Source organism: Martes martes (genome assembly GCF_963455335.1).
Source record: "Martes martes genome assembly, chromosome: 3".
In the NCBI taxonomy this organism is placed as follows: domain Eukaryota; kingdom Metazoa; phylum Chordata; class Mammalia; order Carnivora; family Mustelidae; genus Martes; species Martes martes.
In genome coordinates, this window is record NC_137890.1 from 36,376,993 (window position 1) to 36,398,822 (window position 21,830).

General features: G+C 36.9%; 1 protein-coding gene across 2 annotated transcripts in view; it reads left to right on the top strand.

Annotated features, from left to right (window-relative positions):
• Positions 1-553: 553 nt before the first annotated feature.
• KLHL1 (kelch like family member 1) overlaps positions 554-21,830 on the top strand; it is a gene marked incomplete at both ends in the record, with an annotated part of 369,773 nt that continues 348,496 nt past the window's right edge. For both annotated transcript variants that reach the window (XM_080797852.1, XM_080797853.1), the window contains one exon: positions 554-1,056. In XM_080797852.1, the coding sequence (XP_080653978.1) occupies positions 554-1,056 (503 nt within the window). The remainder of the gene's footprint in view (positions 1,057-21,830) is intronic.

The following is a 21,830-nucleotide window of genomic DNA, read 5'->3' on the forward strand; positions in this document are numbered from 1 at the left end:
GCACCGAGAAGACTAAGGGGTGCGCTTCTTCGCGACTTGGGGCTCTTTCTCTCTCTCTGCGCTCTCCAGACACTGAACTCTGAGCTGCAAGGACAGGAGAGCCTACACCTTCCCGACAGAGGCTCTGTCGCGGGTGCATCCCAAGGAGGTGTATCCAGCTGCCGCCGCCTCCCGGGCTTCGGAGCGCGCAGACCTCCCATCTTCGCGCACCTCCATCACCCGGGTCGTCCCTCCCTGCCGTAACCACGGGGCACCCGCGCGCGGATCGAGGAATCTCTGCCCTCTGCGTTCGGCTCCTGCCTCTGTTCACGGCCGGTGGGCTCCCCACGCGCGGGTCCTGACCGCCGCTGAGCCGCGCGGCTGTGCAGTCCGCGCTCTGGTGGTTGCCAAGCAGGGCGCGCATCCCGCCTCGCGGCGTGTGCTCCGGGGGTGCAGAGGGAGCAGTCCTCCTCCTCCTCCTCCTTCCCGACCCCCCGGCTCTGCTGGCCTCCCCCACCAGCTGGCCCGTCTACTACCGCGCCCGGTGAAGTCTCTCTGCCTTCTTGCGTCAAGCATGTCAGGCTCTGGGCGGAAAGACTTCGATGTGAAGCACATCCTGCGACTCCGCTGGAAACTCTTCAGCCACCCGTCGCCGGCCCCCGGCGGTCCGGCGGGGGGCGGCTGCCTGCAACAGGACGGCAGCGGCAGCTTCGAGCACTGGGGACCCAGCCAGAGCCGCCTGCTCAAAAGCCAAGAGAAGGGCAGCGTGAGCACTTTCTGGAAGAAGCCTTCCTCTTCCTCCTCTTCTTCTTCGTCGTCCTCCCCGTCCTCTTCCTCCTCTTCCTTTAACCCACTGAATGGCACCTTGCTGCCAGTGGCCACAAGGCTGCAGCAAGGGGCGCCCGGGCAGGGCACCCAACAGCCAGCCAGGACTCTCTTCTACGTGGAGTCTCTAGAGGAGGAGGAGGTGCCAGGCATGGACTTTCCTGGACCACACGATAAAGGGCTGGTCCTGCAAGAGCTCAAAGTGGAGCCGGCCAACTCAAGCCAGGCAACAGGTGAAGGATGTGGACACAGGTACAGTCAGTCCCCATGGGGCACCTAGCATCTCCCAATTTCCACTCCACCCCCACCCTCCCGCGGTGTGCTTTGGTAGTTAACTAAGCCTAAAACGTTTCAGGTTGAAAATTCTGATCAAGAGAGGACAGCTTGGTTTTTATTACCCAAGTTGTAATCTCACTAGAAGTTTGCTAATTAATTTTTACTGGCTTATTCATTTTTTTTTTCTTTTTGCAAGTTGTCAGAGTTGTAATCACAAATTGAATATGTATGCATTTGGGTAAATCTCTAAGTGGAGAGGTTCTCATGTGTCTGAGAGGATGGTATTCTCTGTCATCTTTTGTCATTATATCACATCGGTCTTCCAGTTATCTGATGCAAGGTGAAACTTGCTTTCAACACCATCCAGAAGGATCTCCTGTATGGGCCTAGAAACTGACTTAGTGTGTTATTCAGAATCCCTGTGTCTTGAATCTATATTCCAGGACTAATGAACTGGGCAAATGAGGTCACTGGACAGCAGTATTTTCTCTCTTTTTTTCTTCCCTTATATACAGTGTCGTTATTCTCTATCCTAACTTCCCTTTTTAATCCTATTTCATGTTCACTTTTGCCTTGTTTAAAGTCTTAGAATTAAACTGTTGCCGAGCCCCTCTGCATTCAGCTCTCCTGATTTGTTGGCTAAGTATGGGACTGTATATCTTTAGGAACCAGGTGAACATTTGTGTTTTGTGTATTTCTACTGTTAACATTCTTTGAGTAGAGTTCTACTTTCAAGACTTACAGAAAACCTTCAGACACATAAAACTTCTGAGTTTTACATTTTTAGAGAATTGACTCATTATTCTGCACTAGATCATTACTACTTTTGGCAGATAGTGAGGATATGAAAAGATTTGCATTTAAATTCGTGTGATATCAGAATACATTACTGAAGAAACATAGGAACCAGAGGAAAATGATAATGAATATGTTAATAGAATTTGGTTACCTCTTAATAACAAATTAGAAGCAGAAACAACTTTTTAAACTTCTGGTTGGTTGAATCAGCTTCTTACAAAGTTCATTAAGTCACAAAAGGAATGCATAGAGCAAAATAATACTATAGGTGCTCTTTAATTATGTTGACAAATGTGAAGTGAATGACATAAAAAATCATCCTTAAAATATTCAATTATGTGGATTATATGGATTTGAATTTGAATTTCAGGAGTCTTGAACATAATCTAATATATGAAGACATTTCATATAATGTAGTACTATTAAAGAAGGAGATGTTTAATTTAAAATTTTCAAGTATGATGAAGTTTTTTTCCATGTACAGCAGACCTAAATAAAGGTTTATCTATTATTCAATTAAGTAAGATATTTTACCAAAATGGTTATAACTTTAGCTACCATTAATACCATAAAGTAATTTTATTTGTGTATTCATTACATATTATAGTTTTAGACCTTATGTCAATAAAATATGTTGACCTTTACCTCCTTTAATGTAGAAAATATAAAACCTTTTTTTTCCAGTTTTCAGAAACCATAAGCACTTAGTAATTCAGCTTATATATTTAAAAGAAATAAGTTTAAGTTAAATATTTACAATTACTATATTGAAACTAAAATTTTTGTGACTAAAACAGTTCATAAAATTTTTTTTCAATTTTGTGAAATCTTCAAATCAGCTTAAAATATGTGATCTGCAATATTAATGTTTGATAATTTTTAAAAATTTGTTTTATAGCAAATACATTTATGTAAATGAGGCATATTTGTCATGAGTAATTTCTGAAGATTTTCATGTGAGTTGAAGAATTTGAAAATGCTAATGGAATATTGCTTTACTAAGTTACAATTAATAAAAAAAGTAAAATTAATAACTAATAATAGCTCGATTAGGGAGTAACTTCTGATCCCTCACTCTTGAATATACACCAGTGATTTAATTTACAAAGAGTCATAAGTGAAAAGAATTCTGAAAATAAGAAAGTACCACCAAAACTATCTTTGCTATTGGAATGAGGGTGTCCTATGAGTTCTTACATGTATAAAATACGGAAAATCAGTCTCATTTAATTTTAAAATTCTTATTAAGACTTAAATCCTTTAGATAAATTTAAAGTTCTCAATGGACAAATCAGCACTGATAATGTGGATTTCATGAGTTCCTAAACCTTCATAGAGCATCGGTTCTATGCTCATGATAGATCAAAACCATGCTACTAAACCTGATAGTCACTATATATAGATATTACATATATATTATGATTATATATGTATAAATTTTAATATGTGGTAAGAATAGGGTTCGCCTTTCAGAAGAGACAGCATTTCCAAAGTTAAGTACTGAATGAAGAATATTATGTATAATAGTCAGTAGTGTGGATTTACTTTTGTGTCTATCACATCACATGCAGGGAGTCTACATAGTGTTTATAATGATCAATGTGTGCATAAATTATATAAACCCTGCATGATAATTTTAATTACATGGGTCATTATTATATCACCATACTGTGATTTCACATTTGATATTTAGCATTTTGTTTTATCAGTTCTGACTTATATGCAAAATTAATCTTCTTGTCTAAAGTAAGAGTTGGTACCTTTCTTTTCTCTTCATTTTCTGATCTTCTTTTTATTCATCTGGTCCCATGCTAGTTAGGAACATTGTTTTAGACAAGTATAAGTAGCTTGGTTGGTTTTACTTATTGTTCAAAAGCTGCTGGAGGATGCTCAGGGGAAAATTACCCATAATCTTAGAAATTCTGGAAAGATCAAACTCTAATGGAGTTCAAGCATAAAGGTAGTAAGAAGACACTGGTAAACTAATTGATTGCCTAAACCCAGTCTTTATCTTATCCCACCCTACGAGGCTTACATAAACAGATCTCAGTATTCTAATACCTTGGCCATTATACTGTTAAGAATTCTAACGTATAATAATAGGCTCCTGACCTATGTTATTAAGTCATTTATTTTCTCTACTTAGTTCTGAACTTTTGTTGGAAAGTGTGTAATTTCCTAGCTATTCAGATTATCATGCATTTGTGGTGTGGATATTTTAATCCAAAATTCTATAGGTAATGAACTAAGAACCAGAGAGAAATATTTATATATTCTTACAGTTTGTAGTAAGGTAGGTGGAAGAGGAGATGCCATGTTCAACTGTTCATTTTTTTGGTTAGTTTTCTTAGTTTTCACACAATGCAGTCATCAAAATCCATGGTTTCAGTTGCTGTCCATAAACTGTATTTCTAAATTTGCATCTCAAAATCTGGACCGCCCCTCCTGCCCTCCCCTCCCTCAACCTCTGGTCTCACACGCCCACCTCTCTGCTTGACACAATATATTGTGTGGATATTGCAGACACAATATAAATACAACATGTACAAAACTGAGCTCATAATCTCCCCCTGTCTCATGCTCAGTTTCCTTCTTTATCTCAGAGAATAGCTCTCCATGCTTTAGGTTGTGCAAGCCAAAAATCCAGGATCATATTTGTCAACATCCTTTTCCCCATCGTTTTCAATATTCCGTCAAGCCCTGATACTTTCATTTAAAAAATTTCCCTCCTCGGGGTGCCTGGTTGGCCCAGTGGGTTAAGCATCGGACGCTTGATTTCTGCTCAGGTCATGATCTCAGGATCCCAGGATTGAGCCCCGTGTTGGGCTCCAGGATCAGCAGGGAGTCTGCGGGGATTTTCTCTCTCTCCCTTTCCGTCTGCCCCTCCCCCACTCTGTCTGTCTCTTAAATAAATAAAATAAATCTTAAAAAAAAAAAATTTCCGTCCTCTATCTGTCCAGTATACCTCCATCTCTCCATTGTCTGTACGTAATTCTAAGATATGTCCCCTTTCAACTCAACTTCTACCACTGCTATCTGCATCATTTTCCCTCATTAATTTTGCCATCTCTAATCCATTCTCCATAGTGGAGTGAATGAAAATTATGTAATAAAAATCTGAAATACTTTACCATATCCCTGCTTCTCCTTTTCCTTTTTTTTCCTTAAAAAAAAAAAAAAAAAAAAAAAAAAAAAAAAAAAAAAAAGCATTTCCACCCCTGTCAGACCACAATCCATATTGTGTACAAGTAGGTCCTGGTTGATTTGTCCTTTGTCTATTATCTATGTCTTTGACTCACCAACCTCCCCAACACCCTCTGTCTTCCAGACTCAGTGTCCTCCCTTAACATTTTCCTCTACCTTTGGGACTCACAAACTTATTTTGTACCCTTGTATAGTCTCCTTCCCTCAACCCACCCTTTTCTGAGTTCATTCTTATTTATCATTGAGATGTCTTGAGTAAGAGCTTTGTACCTTTCTCAAAGAGGCATTCATTGATCCCCTAGGCAAATTAATTTAAAATTTTTTTAAATTTACTACATCTGCTTATTTTAAGTTCTTAGAGTAACTGCCCTCTACTTTTTCTTCAATTTCTCCTTGTAACCTGTAACCATATATTAATATCTATGTTGTTTTTAATGTTTGTCTCTAACAAAAATTGCCCAGGGGACAGGGTATATCTATTTTCCTCATCATTTTGTCCCTATAACAGAGCAAGCAGTTACTCAATAAATACTGTTAAGTAAGTAAATATTTGTCAAAATCATAATGAGTGACATTGAGTAAGAACTTCCTATTTTCCAGCTAGCATGTTGAATATTTATATTGTACAACTTAGTATTCAGAACAGTCCTTTGATTCTGGCACAATTATGTATCCCTTAAGTATAATGATTGCATAGATGAGAAGACTGAGATACAGACAGGTAATTAACTTGCCCAGAATCGCAGGCTGCTGCTTCTTCTTCTTTTTTTTTTTTTTTTAAAGATTTTATTTATTTATTTGACAGGCAGAGATCACAAGTAGGCAGAGAGGCAGGCAGAGAGAGGAGGAAGCAGGCTCCCTGCTGAGCAGAGAGCCTGACGCAGGGCTCTATCCCAGGACCCTGAGGCCATGACCTGAGCTGAAGGGAGAGGCTTTAACCCACTGAGCCACCCAGGTGCCCCCAGAATCACAGGCTTCTAAGCAGTACAGCTGCACTTTTAATCCTTGCTGTCTAAATCCAGACATCATGTTCGAAGCCACTTTGCCGATTCTACTTTCCCTCTGCTTAAACAAACAGAGCAGAAGAAAAGAGGCTATAGCTAAGGTTATGCTGAAGCAGTTTTCTTTTTCCCCTTGTTGTAATGAGGCTGTGTTTGAATGTTTAAATAATAGTGATGGACAATGTCTGATAAGGCTGAAAGTGGACTTCTTAGCCTGTTAGAAGACACTCAATTTTTTCCTGAAGTATGGATCATTCCATGTGTTTTACTTTACAATTAAATACTATGAGGAAATAACTTAGGGAAAACTAATTTAATTTTGAAATTCGAAAGAGAGCTTTATGACAGAAAATCTGCTTCTGGGTGCCCGGGTGGCTCAGTCAGTAAAGCGTCTAATTCTCGGTTTTGGCCTAGGCCATGATCTCATGCTTCCTGCAATTGAGGCCCATGTGAGACTCCATGCTCAGTGGGGAGTCTGCTTTAAGATTCTCTCTGCCTCCCTCCCTACTCATGTATGTGTGTGTTCAATATCTCTCAAATAAATAAATAAATCTTAAAAAAAAAAAAAGAAAGAAAGAAAAAAGAAAATCTGCTTCTGAAGATCAGATAACTGATACAGAAAATTGTCACCAGAAGAAGGCATAAATGTCATGGACATTGGTGAGAAACTGAACCATGTATTTGTTGAGAATGAAAAGGAATCAGCCTTGCCTCAGTCAAAAAGGATAAGAAAATTTAAAAATGGTTAGAGACTATCTATATGCTTCTATGGAACACTAAAATGAAATAATGTATTTTCCCTGTAAACCCAGTTTTTAGTGGACAAGAGTATGGAATGATTTTACTCAATTTTATGTCTTCTTGGCTTATTCATCCCAGGCTGAATATTATAGAGTCTACTACTTTTTAAACTGGAACTAGCAACAGATGATGCCTTATTTGGGGAGAGCTTCTTTTATTTATTTTAAGATGGATTTATTAATATTACGCACTATTTTCTAAAGAAGCCCACAATTTCCAGGTGCCCTCCCTTCTAAGCAAGTTTGCTTCAGAAAACTAAGACGATCATAAGGGAGAAAGAAATGAGACCACTTGCTTGGATTTATAGGTACCCCAAAGTCCAGAGCCATCTAAGAGAAAGATGTGACTATAAGTGCAGAATGAGACAAATGCAACTTTTAATAATAACAAGCAAAAAATCCATGCTAATTGAAGAACCATTTTCTTCTTTTCATTAGTGAATTTCTAGTGACTGCTTTGTAAACTACATTATTAACCTCTTTAAGGTACAAGTTTAAATAATCTAAAAATAATAAGATTTTTAATAATCTAAAAATAATCCATATCCAGTCAAAATGAGCATGTGGTTTATATGGAATATAGTATTGATCAGATATTTGTTTTGTGGGTTTATTTTTTTTCTAAGGCTCAAAAGATAATTTGTGTATTTGGGGGATAACACGCTTCTGATGACTACTTAGATGAGGTGTTTCTAAGTCAAATTTCATTGTTTTTGACCAGGAACTCTTATGAAATTTATCAAAAACTGAGATCTGCAGTGTATTTTAGAGTTTCAAGTTTCTGGACGTGAAAATGTGCAGCATTTTAAACAGAGTCTCTAAGTAACAAGACTCTACTGATTTTATTTTACTATCTAAAATAACTGCAGATATTTTTGTAGTAGTTGTAAAACAAATGCTCTAGAATTTACATACTAGTTTGGACCAAATAATAATTAATTACCTTTCTACATTTAAACTAATGTTACCTAAAACTTTGAAGAAAATTTCTGATACAGACACGGGTAATCTGAGCAGAATTAAAGATCTGAAGATTTTGTAAGTCAAGAATAGGCAAAATAACAACAAAAAGCTGTTGCTGTATCTGAGTTTGAGGCTGACTACTTTGCTGACTTTTCTGGCCAGATTTTGAAAACAGATTGATGCTTATGAAAGCTTAACATAGTTTTTCCTGACCAGAGAGCATGTGTGCTATAATTTAGAATCCCAAGAAAAATCTGTTTTGAATGGAAAGCCTACGAGGTAGATCATTTTGACTGAAGATCATGTCATAGAATGTTGCTTTTGAAAATGATCTGAAAGTCTCCAATAATAGTAGAGTAGAATCAGTTGATGTTAATTCTAAATCTGGCCTTTCCCATTCGTTTGGTGGCCTTAGTCTAATTCAGATAACTGATTCTCATAGGAAATCTTTCAGTTTGAGAACTTATCATAATTGTTCGTGACACTGTGTCCTTGTAGGTTATCCAAGCATCTTTTTCCTTAGTGATATTCATTGGTATTTGCTGATGTAAATCAACATTTTCATCTTGGCTGAAATTTGGTGGAACAACTTAAATTATGATATCAGAGAATTGGGAAAGGAAGAATTCAATAATTTCATAGTTTTTCAAAAGATGAATGCCAAAAACCTCTTTGTATCAACAATAAAATATACAATTTGTTTTGTTTCTTTAGTAGATTATAATATTACTAAAATATCTAAGACATGTCTTTAGGTCAATATTCAAAGGTATCAGAGCTCCAGAGAAAATAGAAAAATAGCTTTTGGAAGGAAAAATATTTTTAAAATCTATTATTATTAAATTTATGAGTATCAAACATCCTGACTTTCTAACTCTGAGATTCAACCATAAACTCTACTATTTTGAAAATAAGTTTGGAGTTGTTTATGTCATTTGTAATAAAATTTCAAAACAATTCCCACTTTTTCAGTTATCTTACATTGATATACTGGTATGTAATTTTAGTAGAGACGTTTGTACAAATTAATACCTAGATATTTGGCATTTGGTGATCCCCTGATGATTTTTAAACACTTATTTGTGTATTTTTTTTCTTAAGAGGCATGACATTTTTGTATTATAATTAGTTTTGGTTTTGGATAGATCAGTAAACTGTTATTAGCTGGGGAATATGCCCCTATCATCTGTATATAATTTACAGATTGTGGAAAAGCAATTAAGATGAAAAAGTCCTAGACAAAAAAATATTCTAATCATTTTATTAAAGTTACCATGAAAGAGCTGGAACTCTTGCCTCTGGCTGAGATAGAATAACAGGGACTGAACCTACCCTCTTACCTGAAACAGCAACAAAGAATGAAAGAAGGAAGGAAAAGAAAGAAGACAAATGAAGAAAGAAAGGGTAAAAAAGCGGGGGAAGGAAGGAAGGAAGTGGATATACAAAACAGTTTTCAAGTTGCTGGACATCAGGTACTGAAAGAGATTGATTCTTGAGATGTGAAAAGCAAATGAAATGACCCTGTAATTGTTCCAGCTTACTGCCCTGAGAGAGATTCCAGCCACTGATACAGGCCAGGGGAAACCAGGAAAAATGTGATAATTACTCTGAATTGAAGAGATGGAGCTGTGTCCAAAGAGCCCAAGGCAGGGAGATCCCACAAGACAAGAGGGTCATAAAAAAGAACTGCATGGGGAGAAAACTCCAGAAATCTGTGGAGGCACCCATTGAGTATTCAGCAGATCATAATCAGTAGAATAATGACAGATATGTGTATTTATGAAACAACCCGAGTCTTGGGAAAGAACTATACCAGAATTAGAGGGAATAACACCTGTTCCTAACAATCAGAATGGCATGATTCATGGAGTTACATAAAGTATTTGGAGGGTTATTATACTAGTAATAGGAAATGACTAGTCCTAGAATAAACAGTGTCATGGTTTCATTTAATAAATCTTAACAGCAAGATCCAAAATTATCAAACGTTTCCAAATAATGTTAACTGAACCTTGGAACAAAGTTGAAGAACAATTCACATATTCAGAAGCATTTCACACAAAACAAGGTAAATTTTGCAATGTCTGACACCCAACTGAAGGTAACTAGTCAACAAAAAGGTAGGAAACCATGGACCATAATGAGGAGCAAAATCAATCAAAACTGACTCCAAACTGTAGCAGACAAGGTCTTCAATGCAGTTAAACCATATTCTGTATATTCGTGTAGTTAAATAGTGTCACGATAGACAGGAAAAGATCAGTGTCAAACTGCTAGACCAAAACAAAGTATAATGCCTGAGATAAAATACATACATACATATATATACACACATACATATATGTGTATATATGTGTGTATATATATGTATATATACACATATATGTATGTGTATATATATATGTATGTATGTTGAAATTAATGACAGAACACAGATTGCAGAAAGACAGGGCACCAGCTGGTGCAAGGAATGGAAACCACCAGAAATTATAACTACATGGGTAAAAAAATAAGATTATTTTTTAATTATTTAAATCTGGAACATTTGAAAGATATATGATGGTGAAACAAACAAATAAAACTACTATAATATGAGGGTTTGTTTACCATGTGCATAAGATAAATATATGACAATAATTGCATTAAGACTAGGAAGGGAGAAATGAAAGTACAGAACTACAAGGTTATTATACTGGTGTGAAATGGTATATCGTTTGAAAGTAGTCTCAGAAGTATATTGTAAATCCCAAAGCAACAACCAAAATAAAACAATGATAAGCAGCTAGTAATCCAACAAAAAAAATAAAATGTTCTCATAAAAATTATTTAATTAATCCAATAAAAAGAGGAAATGAGAACAAAGATGGGGTCAATACAAAACACACAGCGCAATTATACAGCACAATTATAGTGTTCAACCTAACTGTATCAGTAATTACATTAAAAGCAACTGCTCTATGCATCCCTACTTAAAAGGCAGAGATTATCAGTTTGTATAAAAAGCCAGATCTAAGCATATTCTGCTAGCAAGAAATATACTTTAAAAATAAACACAGATATTGGTGAAGAAGAAAGGAGTAGGAAAAGATACAGCATGCTAAAACTAATCAAAAGGAAGCTGAAATGAATATATTCATAATTGATAAAATATAACTTGGAACAAAGAATATAAGAAAGAAATGGGGCACCTGTGCGGCTCAGTGGATTAAGCCGCTGCCTTTGGCCCTGGTCATGGTCTCAGGGTCCTGGGATCCAGCTCTGTGTATCGGGCTCTCTGCTTGGCAGGGAGCCTGCTTCCTCCTCTCTCTCTGCTTTCCTCTCTACCTACTTGTGATCTCTCTCTCTGTCAAATAAATAAATGAAATCTTAAAAAAAAAATCAGTCTGCTGACAAACTTGAAAAACCTACAGGTAACATAATAATATTGAAAGACTAATGTGTTTCCTCTAAAAGCTGGAGCAAAATGACAATGTGTTCTCTCACCACTTTTATTAAACATAGTACTGGAGATGCTAGTCAGTTCAACAAAGAAACAAAAAGAAATAAAGGGCATTTATATTGGAAAGTTAGAAATAAAATAGTTTTAATTTGCACAAGAATTGATCATCTGTATAAAAACGAACTAACATGTTCTTTATTTGCAGACTTAGTTGTTTATTAGAAAAAAATTTATGGAATCTACAAAGCAGATAATGGCTTTTTTAAGGAGGCAGAATATAGAATGAACATACAAAAATCAATTATATTTCTATACATTATGAAAGAAGAATGGAAACTTAAAATATAAAAATAATAAATTTCATATTAACATCAATAAAGTCTGAAATACTTAATAATAAATATGACCAAAAGCCATGAAAGACTCATACACTGGAAACAATAAAGCTACTCTGATAGAAATTAAAGACTTAAATAATGGACAGATATACTATATTCATGGATTAGAAAAAGTTACAATTATTTAGATATCAATTCTTTCCCAGTTCATCTATAGATTATACACATCCTCTGAGAAAATCTCTGCATTTTTTTGGTTCAAAGTGATGAACTTATTCTAAAATCCATTGAAAAATTTAAAGGCTATAGAATAAACAACTTTGAAAAGAATGAGCATATTTGAGGACTAACACTTCCTGGTTTCCAGACTTGTTATGAAACTACAGTAATTAAGACAATGTGGTATCAAGATAACAATACATAAGTAGATTAATGGGGAATGGATAAATAATTCTGGTAATAGCCATATTATGAAATATATTATGCTATTAAAAAAATAAACAACCAGTCCTCAAACACCATGGTTAAATGAGAAAATGTTATGATGAGCCAAAAGCTCACCGTGTGGTATATTTTGTCCTTAAATTTATCTATTATAAGCAAGATAAACTCATTCACTCTAATGATAATTCATACTTCGAATAGAAATTTGATTCTAACTTGCTTTGAATCATTTATTGGGGTCAAATACCTCTTGAGTTTGATATATGGCCTAAGAAGTTATCCACTGACATCTTGCAGAAATTAATAATGAAATAGTCACACTGAATCTTTTACTGCCTTCCTCTTGGCAGCAGACGAGAAAGAAAAGAAGGCTAAATAGTTTTAGAGTAAGTATTTCTGCAAAGAAAGTTCAGAAGGCCTTGCCATATGACCACCAAGGGACTTTTTCTTGAGGCAACAGGAGCATCTCCTTTGACAGAATTTGAGGAGCAGTAATACTGCCCATGAGTTTTACCTTGATACAGAAAAGAATAAGCTATGTCCTGTCTTCTTTTCTGACTCCTCTTTGTATTTAACTAGATGACTTGAAAGTACCATAAACCTATTTTTCCACAGAGAAAAAAGGGGCTTCTTTTTCACTCCTTTTGTTGTCCTAATAGATATAAATTTTTTACATGTAATTATTCTCCCTAACAATAGACTGTGACTTTTAAATAGATTTCTTATCAAATACATTTTTTTAGATTTTTTTTATTTATTTGACAGACAGAGATTACAAGTAGGCAGAGAGGCAGGCAGAGAGAGGAGGAAGCAGGCTCCCTGCTGAGCAGAGAGCCCGATGTGGGGCTCGATCCCAGGACCCTGGGATCATGACCCGAGCCGAAGGCAGAGGCTTTAAACCACTGAGCCACCCAGGCGCCCCTCAAATACATTTTTAATTGAAAATTAAATTTGTATTAGTACAGAGCCCCTCAAAGACACAATTTAAAAATATTTTCTGAATGGAATTTTTTTTCTTTCCCCAGCTTGATACACCTATTTGAAATCTTAACTAGTTAAAGATGACTTTGTATCTGCTCTCACTCTTAGATTCTGTCTTTGCCTCATGCAAAATTTTTTCCAAGTATGGTAAATATTTTAATTTTTCTTCTTTAATCGACTCCAGAAAAATCTTTTGTTTTTATAATATCACAACTGAGGGGCGCCTGGGTGGCTCAGTGGGTTAAAGCCTCTGCCTTCGGCTCAGGTCATGGTCTCAGGGTCCTGAGATCGAGCCCCACGTCGGGCTCTCTGCTCAGCGGGGATCCTGCTTCCCCCTCTCTCTCTGCCTGCCTCTCTGCCTACTTGTGATCTCTCTCTCTGTCAAATAAATAAATAAAAAATCTTAAAAAAAATAATATCACAACTGAAAATATGCATGGTCTATAAATATTGATAATTTTGCATACATGTGTTACTGTAAGTTGATATTGTTTGCCTTCAAGTATATCAGCCTCCACAGTTGCATGCTACAGTAAAAAGAAAACTGGATTTGGCCTTAGAAAACCTTAGTTTTAGAGTAAACTCTGCCTGTTTAGGAAAATGTCACCATTGCCACTTAAATTGCTTTTATCTCATTTTGCCATTAGAATATGACAGGAAAGGGCAAGAAATACATCATATCTAAAGTCCTCTAGCTTTGCCACCATAAAAGAAAATAGTGGATCTTTACCTATAGTTGATTCAGCTTGACTCCTAGTATAACAACATGAATTAGGCTGCACTTTCACGACTTAAGATATAAAGTAAGCTCTATTTTGAACACTCAAGGTATATTCTGAGCCAGATGTACCCCAAGGAAAACACTAAATGTTCCTTCACTTAACAAAAACCATTTTAAATCAGTTATTCATTTCCAGACAATATGCCAGCTTCCTGAGATATGAAGAGGCATAGAAAACTCTTTTTTTCAGAGTTAAAAAAACTAGTAATAAACATTAACAGATGAGTAATTTAGAGATTTAACTTGTGCTGTACTAAATATATATTAAAAGGACTTTTTAAAAGTACAGAAGAGGAGGGTTTCAAAAAGCTCTTAGTAAAATTCAGACCAGCATCAACATGCGCAGTTGCACATTAGAAGGACAACTAGCAAGTGAATCAGCATAGCTATGCCCCAGTAAAACGTCAAGGGATCTGACTTAGGTGACAGATCATAGTCAGACAACAAAAGGCTTTCAACATCATATTAAAAACTTTGGATTTTGTGTATGGTGACTGGATGAATCCAGCTGATGAGATTCAAACTTTAGAAAATTTCCCTGTTATAGTATGTGAAATGGACTAGAGAAAAGATGGGGAAAGATGGAAGTGGAGAGTCATGTTCAAAGTATCTAATAACAGTCCTGGTGAAGAATTACTACTAAGAAAGGGGCTAAGGGGTGCCTGGGTGGCTCAGTGGGTTAAAGCCTCTGCCTTCGGCTCAGGTTATGATCCCAGAGTCCTGGGATTGAGCCCAGCATCGGGCTCTCTGCTCCATGGAGAGCCTGCTTCCTCCTCTCTCTCTGCCTGCCTCTCTGCCTACTTATGATCTCTGTCTGTCAAATAAATAAATAAAATCTTAAAAAAAAAAAAAAAAGAAAGGGGGCAAAAGGAAAGAAAGCATTTAGAAAATAAAATGCCACAATTGCCAATTAGTTGATGTTTAATTGTGTGTGTGTGTGTGTGTGTGTGTGTGTGTGTGTGTGTGAAAGAGAGAGAGAGAGAAGAATATCTACAATTCTGGACTGGAAAATGAATGGACTTTCTTGTTGTGCCACAAAGTGGACCATGTAAGAGTCTGGAGGTAAGAGAAGAATCTGAGTCCAGTTAAGGAGTTGATGTATATACTTTGATTTTTGTTTCCGTCCTTGTGCACTAGTTGTATTGGGGTAAAAAACAATATGGAGAAATTAAAATTTAGGAAAATGTAGTTAGGGAATAGGTAGAGACTTAAGATTTCACATGAAGAATAGACTGGATAGTGACAGCTATTTGAATATGTGGCTGTGAGAATGAGTTAAAGGTGTGGAATTCAAGGAACTGGCAGAAGAGGCTACATTGAGAAGTCTTCTATAGATGATTGGATATACTCAGGAATATAGTTGGATTTGAGGGGTTTCAATGTTTTCAGTGATTAGAAGGCACAAAACCAGAAATATGAGGTATATTAATACAAACAAGTCACTTGAGTCTTCAAAAGAGGAAGGACTTTGTTGCTTGAGGACGAAAGGCCCATGGGTGCACAAATGCAATGCTACACATTTCCAGACTCTACCTCCAGGTGCCATAAATGTGAGGAATATGATTAGCCTACAAATGAGAGGGTTGCAAGGGAAGTAAAGCGATGTATAAAAGCACTTTTGAAAGGAGAAGTGCAAGTTTCAGACTGAAAATCTCAAAAACTCAGCTGAGGCAAAATTCACATCTTTATGTGTATAAGACTATGAAAGAACAGAATGAGTAAGGGTTAGGTTAAGGATGGTAAGGGTTAGGAGCATTAGTGAGATTAATTGGATATTGTTCTATATAAACCCATGATTAAAAGTTGGTGGATGTGAGTCTATTCTTCGGGTACTTTGAGAGAAGTTATGACCGGTTATCTGTCTCATCAAGCATTTGAGAGATTTTTTTCACAGGTAAGAGAGTGGGGTTGGGTGCTGTCATCATGAACATTTCCAGGACAGATTGTGTCATCCGTGGGGCCCAAAGCAAAATGAAAACATTAATTATTAATAATTAAACAATTATCAATTGTTGTTAAAAATTACTAGGAATTTAAAGACCAAGATGATAAAGCGTAAAACCAAGGGCCTTTCTGAACATACATCTCTCTATGACTATGCAGGTCCACATACATGAAGCTGGCCTTGAATTGGAATGTGACCACAGAATATAAAATGTTGGGGGTACCTGGGTGGTGTAGTTAGTAAGCGAATGACTCTGGGTTTCAGGTCAGATGGTGATCTCAGGAACTTGAGATCAAGCCCTTGTCTAGCTCTGCACATAACTGCTTGGAAATCTCTTTCCCTCTCCCTCTGCCCCTCCTGCTTGTGCTTTCTTTCCCTCTCTAAAATAAATTAATCTTTTAAAAAAATATATAAAAAGTTGAAATAATCTGTAAAGCGACCTCTTTTATACAATGCTAAGGATAAGGTGCATTTTGGAAAGCCAAGAAATGGAAAATCACTTACAGCTTAAACACCTACATCTTCAATGAGTTTCACCAAATAAAATTTACAAATGGTCATATGTAATTACAAAGCTCACAAAACACTTTCTAAAATGCTCTTTAAATTTACTAATTTGAGGTGATAAGTAACTTCCCCAAACAATACAATACTTCTAAAATAGCCAACATACTGTTATACTTGAAAGGAAGGCTATTGGAAGCAAGAAGTTAGTGTCAAAAGCCTGAGCCTCAGGGAACTTAAAAGTATGTATCCTTAGCTCTACTTCAAAATAGTTTTTCCATATTCATACACATGCCTATAATCTCTCATGTTGAGTTTTACGTATTAATAAAGTTGATTCCTACATTAATTTTTTAGAAAAAAAGAATTTATGAGTGCTTTATATTTCATTCAGCTTTATCCAGTTGTACACTACGTTGAAAAATTGCATAGGTCCAGGAGCTAGTCAACGATAAGCATGCCAATGTGAGCCAATGCAATATCACCACTGTATACATGGACATCAAAATAGTATATTCAATTCTGAAAAATCAGTGATTGCCACAATCTCGGGAAACTCCCTTCTTATTTCTTATTGATCACAATTATATTATGAGGTTAAGTGTAACTTTCCTTTTAAAAAGTATTATATTGGGGCGCCTGGGTGGCTCAGTGGGTTAAAGCCTCTGCCTTCAGCTCAGGTCATGATCCCAGGGTTCTGGGATCGAGCCCCGCATCGGGCTCTCTGCTCAGCGGGGAGCCTGCTTCCTCCTCTCTCTCTGCCTGCCTCTCTGCCTACTTGCGATCTCTGTCTGTCAAATAAATAAATAAATAAAATCTTTAAAAAAAAAAAAAGTATTATATTAAAAATAAATAAAATAAAAGGTATTATATTTTATTTAAATTTGTAGTAAATTTAACTGGAGATATAAAAGTAAATTAGCAATTGTTTTTGACTTTGCTCTCTTCAGACAGAGAAAAACTATGGTAGTTAAAAATTGGAAGAAAGGATGACACATCTGAAATTACAAATGTAGGATTCCTTAAAATAATTATGAAAGCTTTATGATGGAAAAGGTTAATTTCTCTTAAATAGCAAACATAACTAAAACAGAAATTATGTCATGATACTCACATTTCCATTAAGTAAATGGCTTAAATTTATGTAGTTATAATATATAGGGTTAGAGATAATTAGGAAATATTTCATTGCTTGTAGGAGTGTAATTTGCTGTAGTGTGGGGGTGTGGAGAGATCAATGGGACAATATCTAATGGTATAAAAGAATATAAAAGGCTTTTAATTCAGGAACACAAATTTTGAGAACATATCTTTCAGAAATAAAAACACTAGATATTAAGGAACAGTCATGCTCCACACTTGTTCATCAATAGAATGACAAAAAAAACACTTTATATTCATCATTTAAAAAATCATATAAAACATATGATATAAAAATATATCCTGTAAATCTGTAGAGGTAGGAAAAATATAATCAAATGTAGAACATCTTAGATAACACTAGTGTTCAATGCATAAAGCAATTTGAGATATGTGTGTAAAAATAATGGATGAAATATGACTTCAGTATAGTAAAAATTAAAACCAAAAAATCACCACATGCATATTTGTATGTGTAAATTCCTTTGTAAGATCAGAGAATATAGTACGGTTGAGTCAAACACCACATTTTTACATTTCTTACCTAAAGATTATCAGATGGTTTTCTATGTTCTTGATGTGTTACACTGAACTTTATTGCTATTTTGTAAATTAATAAGCTAAGAAAAGGTTGCAAAAAAGTTTGGGCATGATGCATATAATGAGCACCAAACTTTGGTAAATGCCTATTGGAGGTGTTCAAAAAGAGTAATATTGCCATCTATTGGTCATTTATTCACATGGAAGATACATGGTCCCTTGAAAATAATGTGAGAGATGATTGAGCAGTTAAAACCATATATAATACACCAGATAAATAAGGGTGTCAAAATATCCTAATATACTAATGAATTGCTGTGAAATATTTTCTTCTTATTCTTTATATTCAATTTTCACTACACTCTCAAGGAAATGATGGCCTTGTAAAATGAGTTTGGGAGTGTTCTCTTTTCTTAGATTTTTTGATGGTTTCTATATCTTTGTTGAATTTCCTCATTTTACTCAGGCATTGTTTTCCCAATTTCATTTAGTTTTCTATGTGTTCTTACAGTTTACTAAACTCCTTTAAAAGGATTAATCTGAATTATTTGTCAGTTCACAGATCTCCACTTCTTTAGGACAAGTTATTGGAACTTTATTAGTTTCCTTGGTAGTGTTGTGTTCACCTGATTTTTTTGTGATCCTTATATCCTTGTGTTGGCATCTGCATTTGAGTAAGTGATCTCCAATTACACACTTTTCAGGTTCACTTTTGAAGGAAAGCCTTCACCAGTCTGCTCAGCTTGAGATATTAGATAGATTGGCAGGTATTGCCACAGGCAGGCAGGGCTTACTATCAAGTTTCTTAATTGGGTGAGGCCTCTGCCCACCTTCTGAGGTTTGTAGTGTGTGTGGGGGAGGTGAGTGAGGGGGTAGTGGCCACTGACTGAGCTCCATGACTGGGTTAGCCTGCTGGTTAGGCTCATATTTGAGTGGGGCTTCTGGGTAATCTCCCTGGTTGGATAGGACTCCTGATATGCTCTGTGGTCAGGTGGGGTCACTAGCTGGACTCTGTGATCATCTCTGGGCAGGTGGGGTCACATACTGTGTTCTCTGGCAGGGCAGTGCTACTAGTGAGATTCTGTGGTGCACAGGGCTCCATGCTGGACTCCACAATTGCTCCTGGTTAGGTGGGACATCAGGCTGTACTCCTTGACCAGATAGTACCACTGGCTATGTATGCCCCGGGGCAACAGCGTGGGCTTCACAGGCTGCCCAACTTCACTGTTCAGGCTCCCTGGCTATGCAGAACCAGGAGTTACGCTCAACATCCAGGAGGGCTGCTGCCTTGGTTCCTAGCCAGAGCAGACAGGTCTGTAGGATGGATTCTATACCTGCCTGGATTCTACGACCAGGCTTCCTGGTGGAGTGGGACTAGAGGCCATGCTTAGCAGTTGGGTGGGGCTGCAGATTTGTTTTCCTACCCTTGCTATAGAATGCATTTAGTAGTTAGGTTGAGCTTTTAAAGTGCTTCCCTGTCCAATGGGGACATAGAATGGGCTTCATGGACAGTATAGGCTGTTGGCTGGGAACTTAAACAGTCAGAATGGCCAACTGAGCTCCCTGGCCAGATGGAATCACCAGCTTACCTCTGCGGACGGGCAGAACCACTGGTTAGGATTTTTGTTTGGGTGCTGCTGTTAAGCAGGAGCTCAGTCCACCAAGATCTGAGCACTCTTTGCTATAAGCCCCATCCTCTTCTCTCTCCCTATCTGATTCCCAAGTGATTGAGCTCATACAGATTTCCCCTCATGATCTTTGAGCAGTGAGACCTGAGTGTCCACAGGGGCCTCACATGAGCCTCACTTTTCCCAGGAGAAACCCTGGGGTGGCCTCTTGTTGAAGTGCTATGCTGGACTGGGACAGGAGAGATGTGGTCAAAGTGAAAGTGAAACTAGTGAGGTCCTTTGCAAAGTCTTTGTGGCCCAGGAGGGGTCTGTAGCTTCAACGCCAGATTCTGGGATTTTCACAATAGTGTCTTATCTGGATAGTTGCTAGTCAGTTTTGTAAGGGGGAGTGAAGTCAGGAGCAATCTATGTCAATGTTTTCAGAATGTCACTCTCCCCAGTTTTTTTAATCTCAAATTTTACTTAATTTTTTCCCAAAAATATTGAAAGAGAATTAAGCCTGTCTACCTCATAAAATTCAATAATTTCTTTTTTTAAAAGATGTTATTTATTTATTTGACAGAGAGAGACACAGGGAGAGGGAACACAAGCAGGGGGAGAGGGAGAGGGAGAAGCAGGTCTCCTGTTGAGCAGGGAGCCCGATGTGGGACTCGATCCCAGGATCCTGGGATTATGACCTGAGCCTAAGGCAGATGCTTAACGACTGAGCCACCCAGGTGCCCATAAATTATATATAAGTATAATGTATAAGTGTAGTGTTAAAAGAGTACTACCTATAATTCAAATGAAATTTTGTATTTTAAAAAGACCACACATTCAAATCATGCAAAGCAAATTTATGGAGTCTTAATTCAAAGAAAAAATTACCCTGCTAATCTTAGGTCTGTATTTTGTTGAATTACATGAGGTTCCAACTCTGCCTTACCACCTCACATGCAGATTTGTTGAGTGAATTATGGCAGAGTATCTGAGAGCATGTAGAGACTAACACATTGCCCCATAACGGTTGAGCTGGCAATGTTGGGAGTGTGGTCCATATACCAGAGTTAATGAAGCTAGTTTGAAAATGCTGGCAGTATGTCACTTTTCCCCATCAGACCAGAGCTTTTATAGGCTTTATTATTGCCATGTGAAATTTGCTAGAGAATTTTTATATAGAACTTCATCAATAAAGCATGTAACCTTTCAACCAGTATTACATATTAACCTGACAACGTCTCCACAATGGTCCATTGGCTATTATAAGGAAAATAAAGAAGGAAAAAGAAATCTGAAAATAAGGCAAACAACAGTGGAAACACTGGGCTATCTTTAAAGTAATTCTCTGAAAGTTTCTCTGAATTTCTGAAATACAATATCAGGACAACTTCTCAGAGTCTTTATAGCAGCAGCATGCTTTAATTCTAACTCTAGGTATATTCTTCAGAAGATAATTTTGCCCTGAAGCTAGTAATTACAACTAGAGTATTCTCATTTAGCTAATTGTTGCCTTAATATTTCAAATTAAGTTTTGTCCTCACTCAGACTAGATAATCCGGCAACTGATTCTCCTTTTTATTCCACTTCCTTCAAAAGAGACTGTATATTGATAATTCCCTAATCATATCCCTCTCCAACCTAGAATGTGTGGTCAAGTTATAATACACAGAGCAAAGAACTTTTGCACTGCTTTGATGTTTGCTTCTTTTTGTTTGTTTGTTTGTTTGTTTTGTTTTGTTTTGTTTTTAAGTCTATTTTACCACAGCAAATACGTTTCAGAACTCTAACAATTGGAGAGTTTTTCCTGTTAAGTACAAACCCCGGTCAGGTACTCAAATGGAGTTGTTCTGAAAAGTCACTTTGAATTTTCTCCTTAGGATATTATTTGAAAATTCTCAAAAGCCCAGTAGTGTATGTTAATTATACTAGAATTGAATCATATTATCGGGAATGCCATTAAAATTCTAATTTGAGGGGGCACCTGGGTGTCTCAGTGGGTTAAGCCTCTGCCTTCAGCTCAGGTCATGATCCGGAGGTCCTGGGATTGAGCCCCGAGTCAGGCTCTCTGCTCAGCAGGGAGCCTGCTTCCCCTCCCCCCTCTGCCTGCCTCTCTATCTACTTGCAATCTCTGTCTGTCAAATAAATAAATAAAATCTTTTAAAAAAAAATTCTAATTTGAGGATTACAAAAGAAAATTTTCCCTCCACTAACTTACATGGCATTGGAATAAGGACTCATTTTACACAGCATGTGAAACAGGATCTA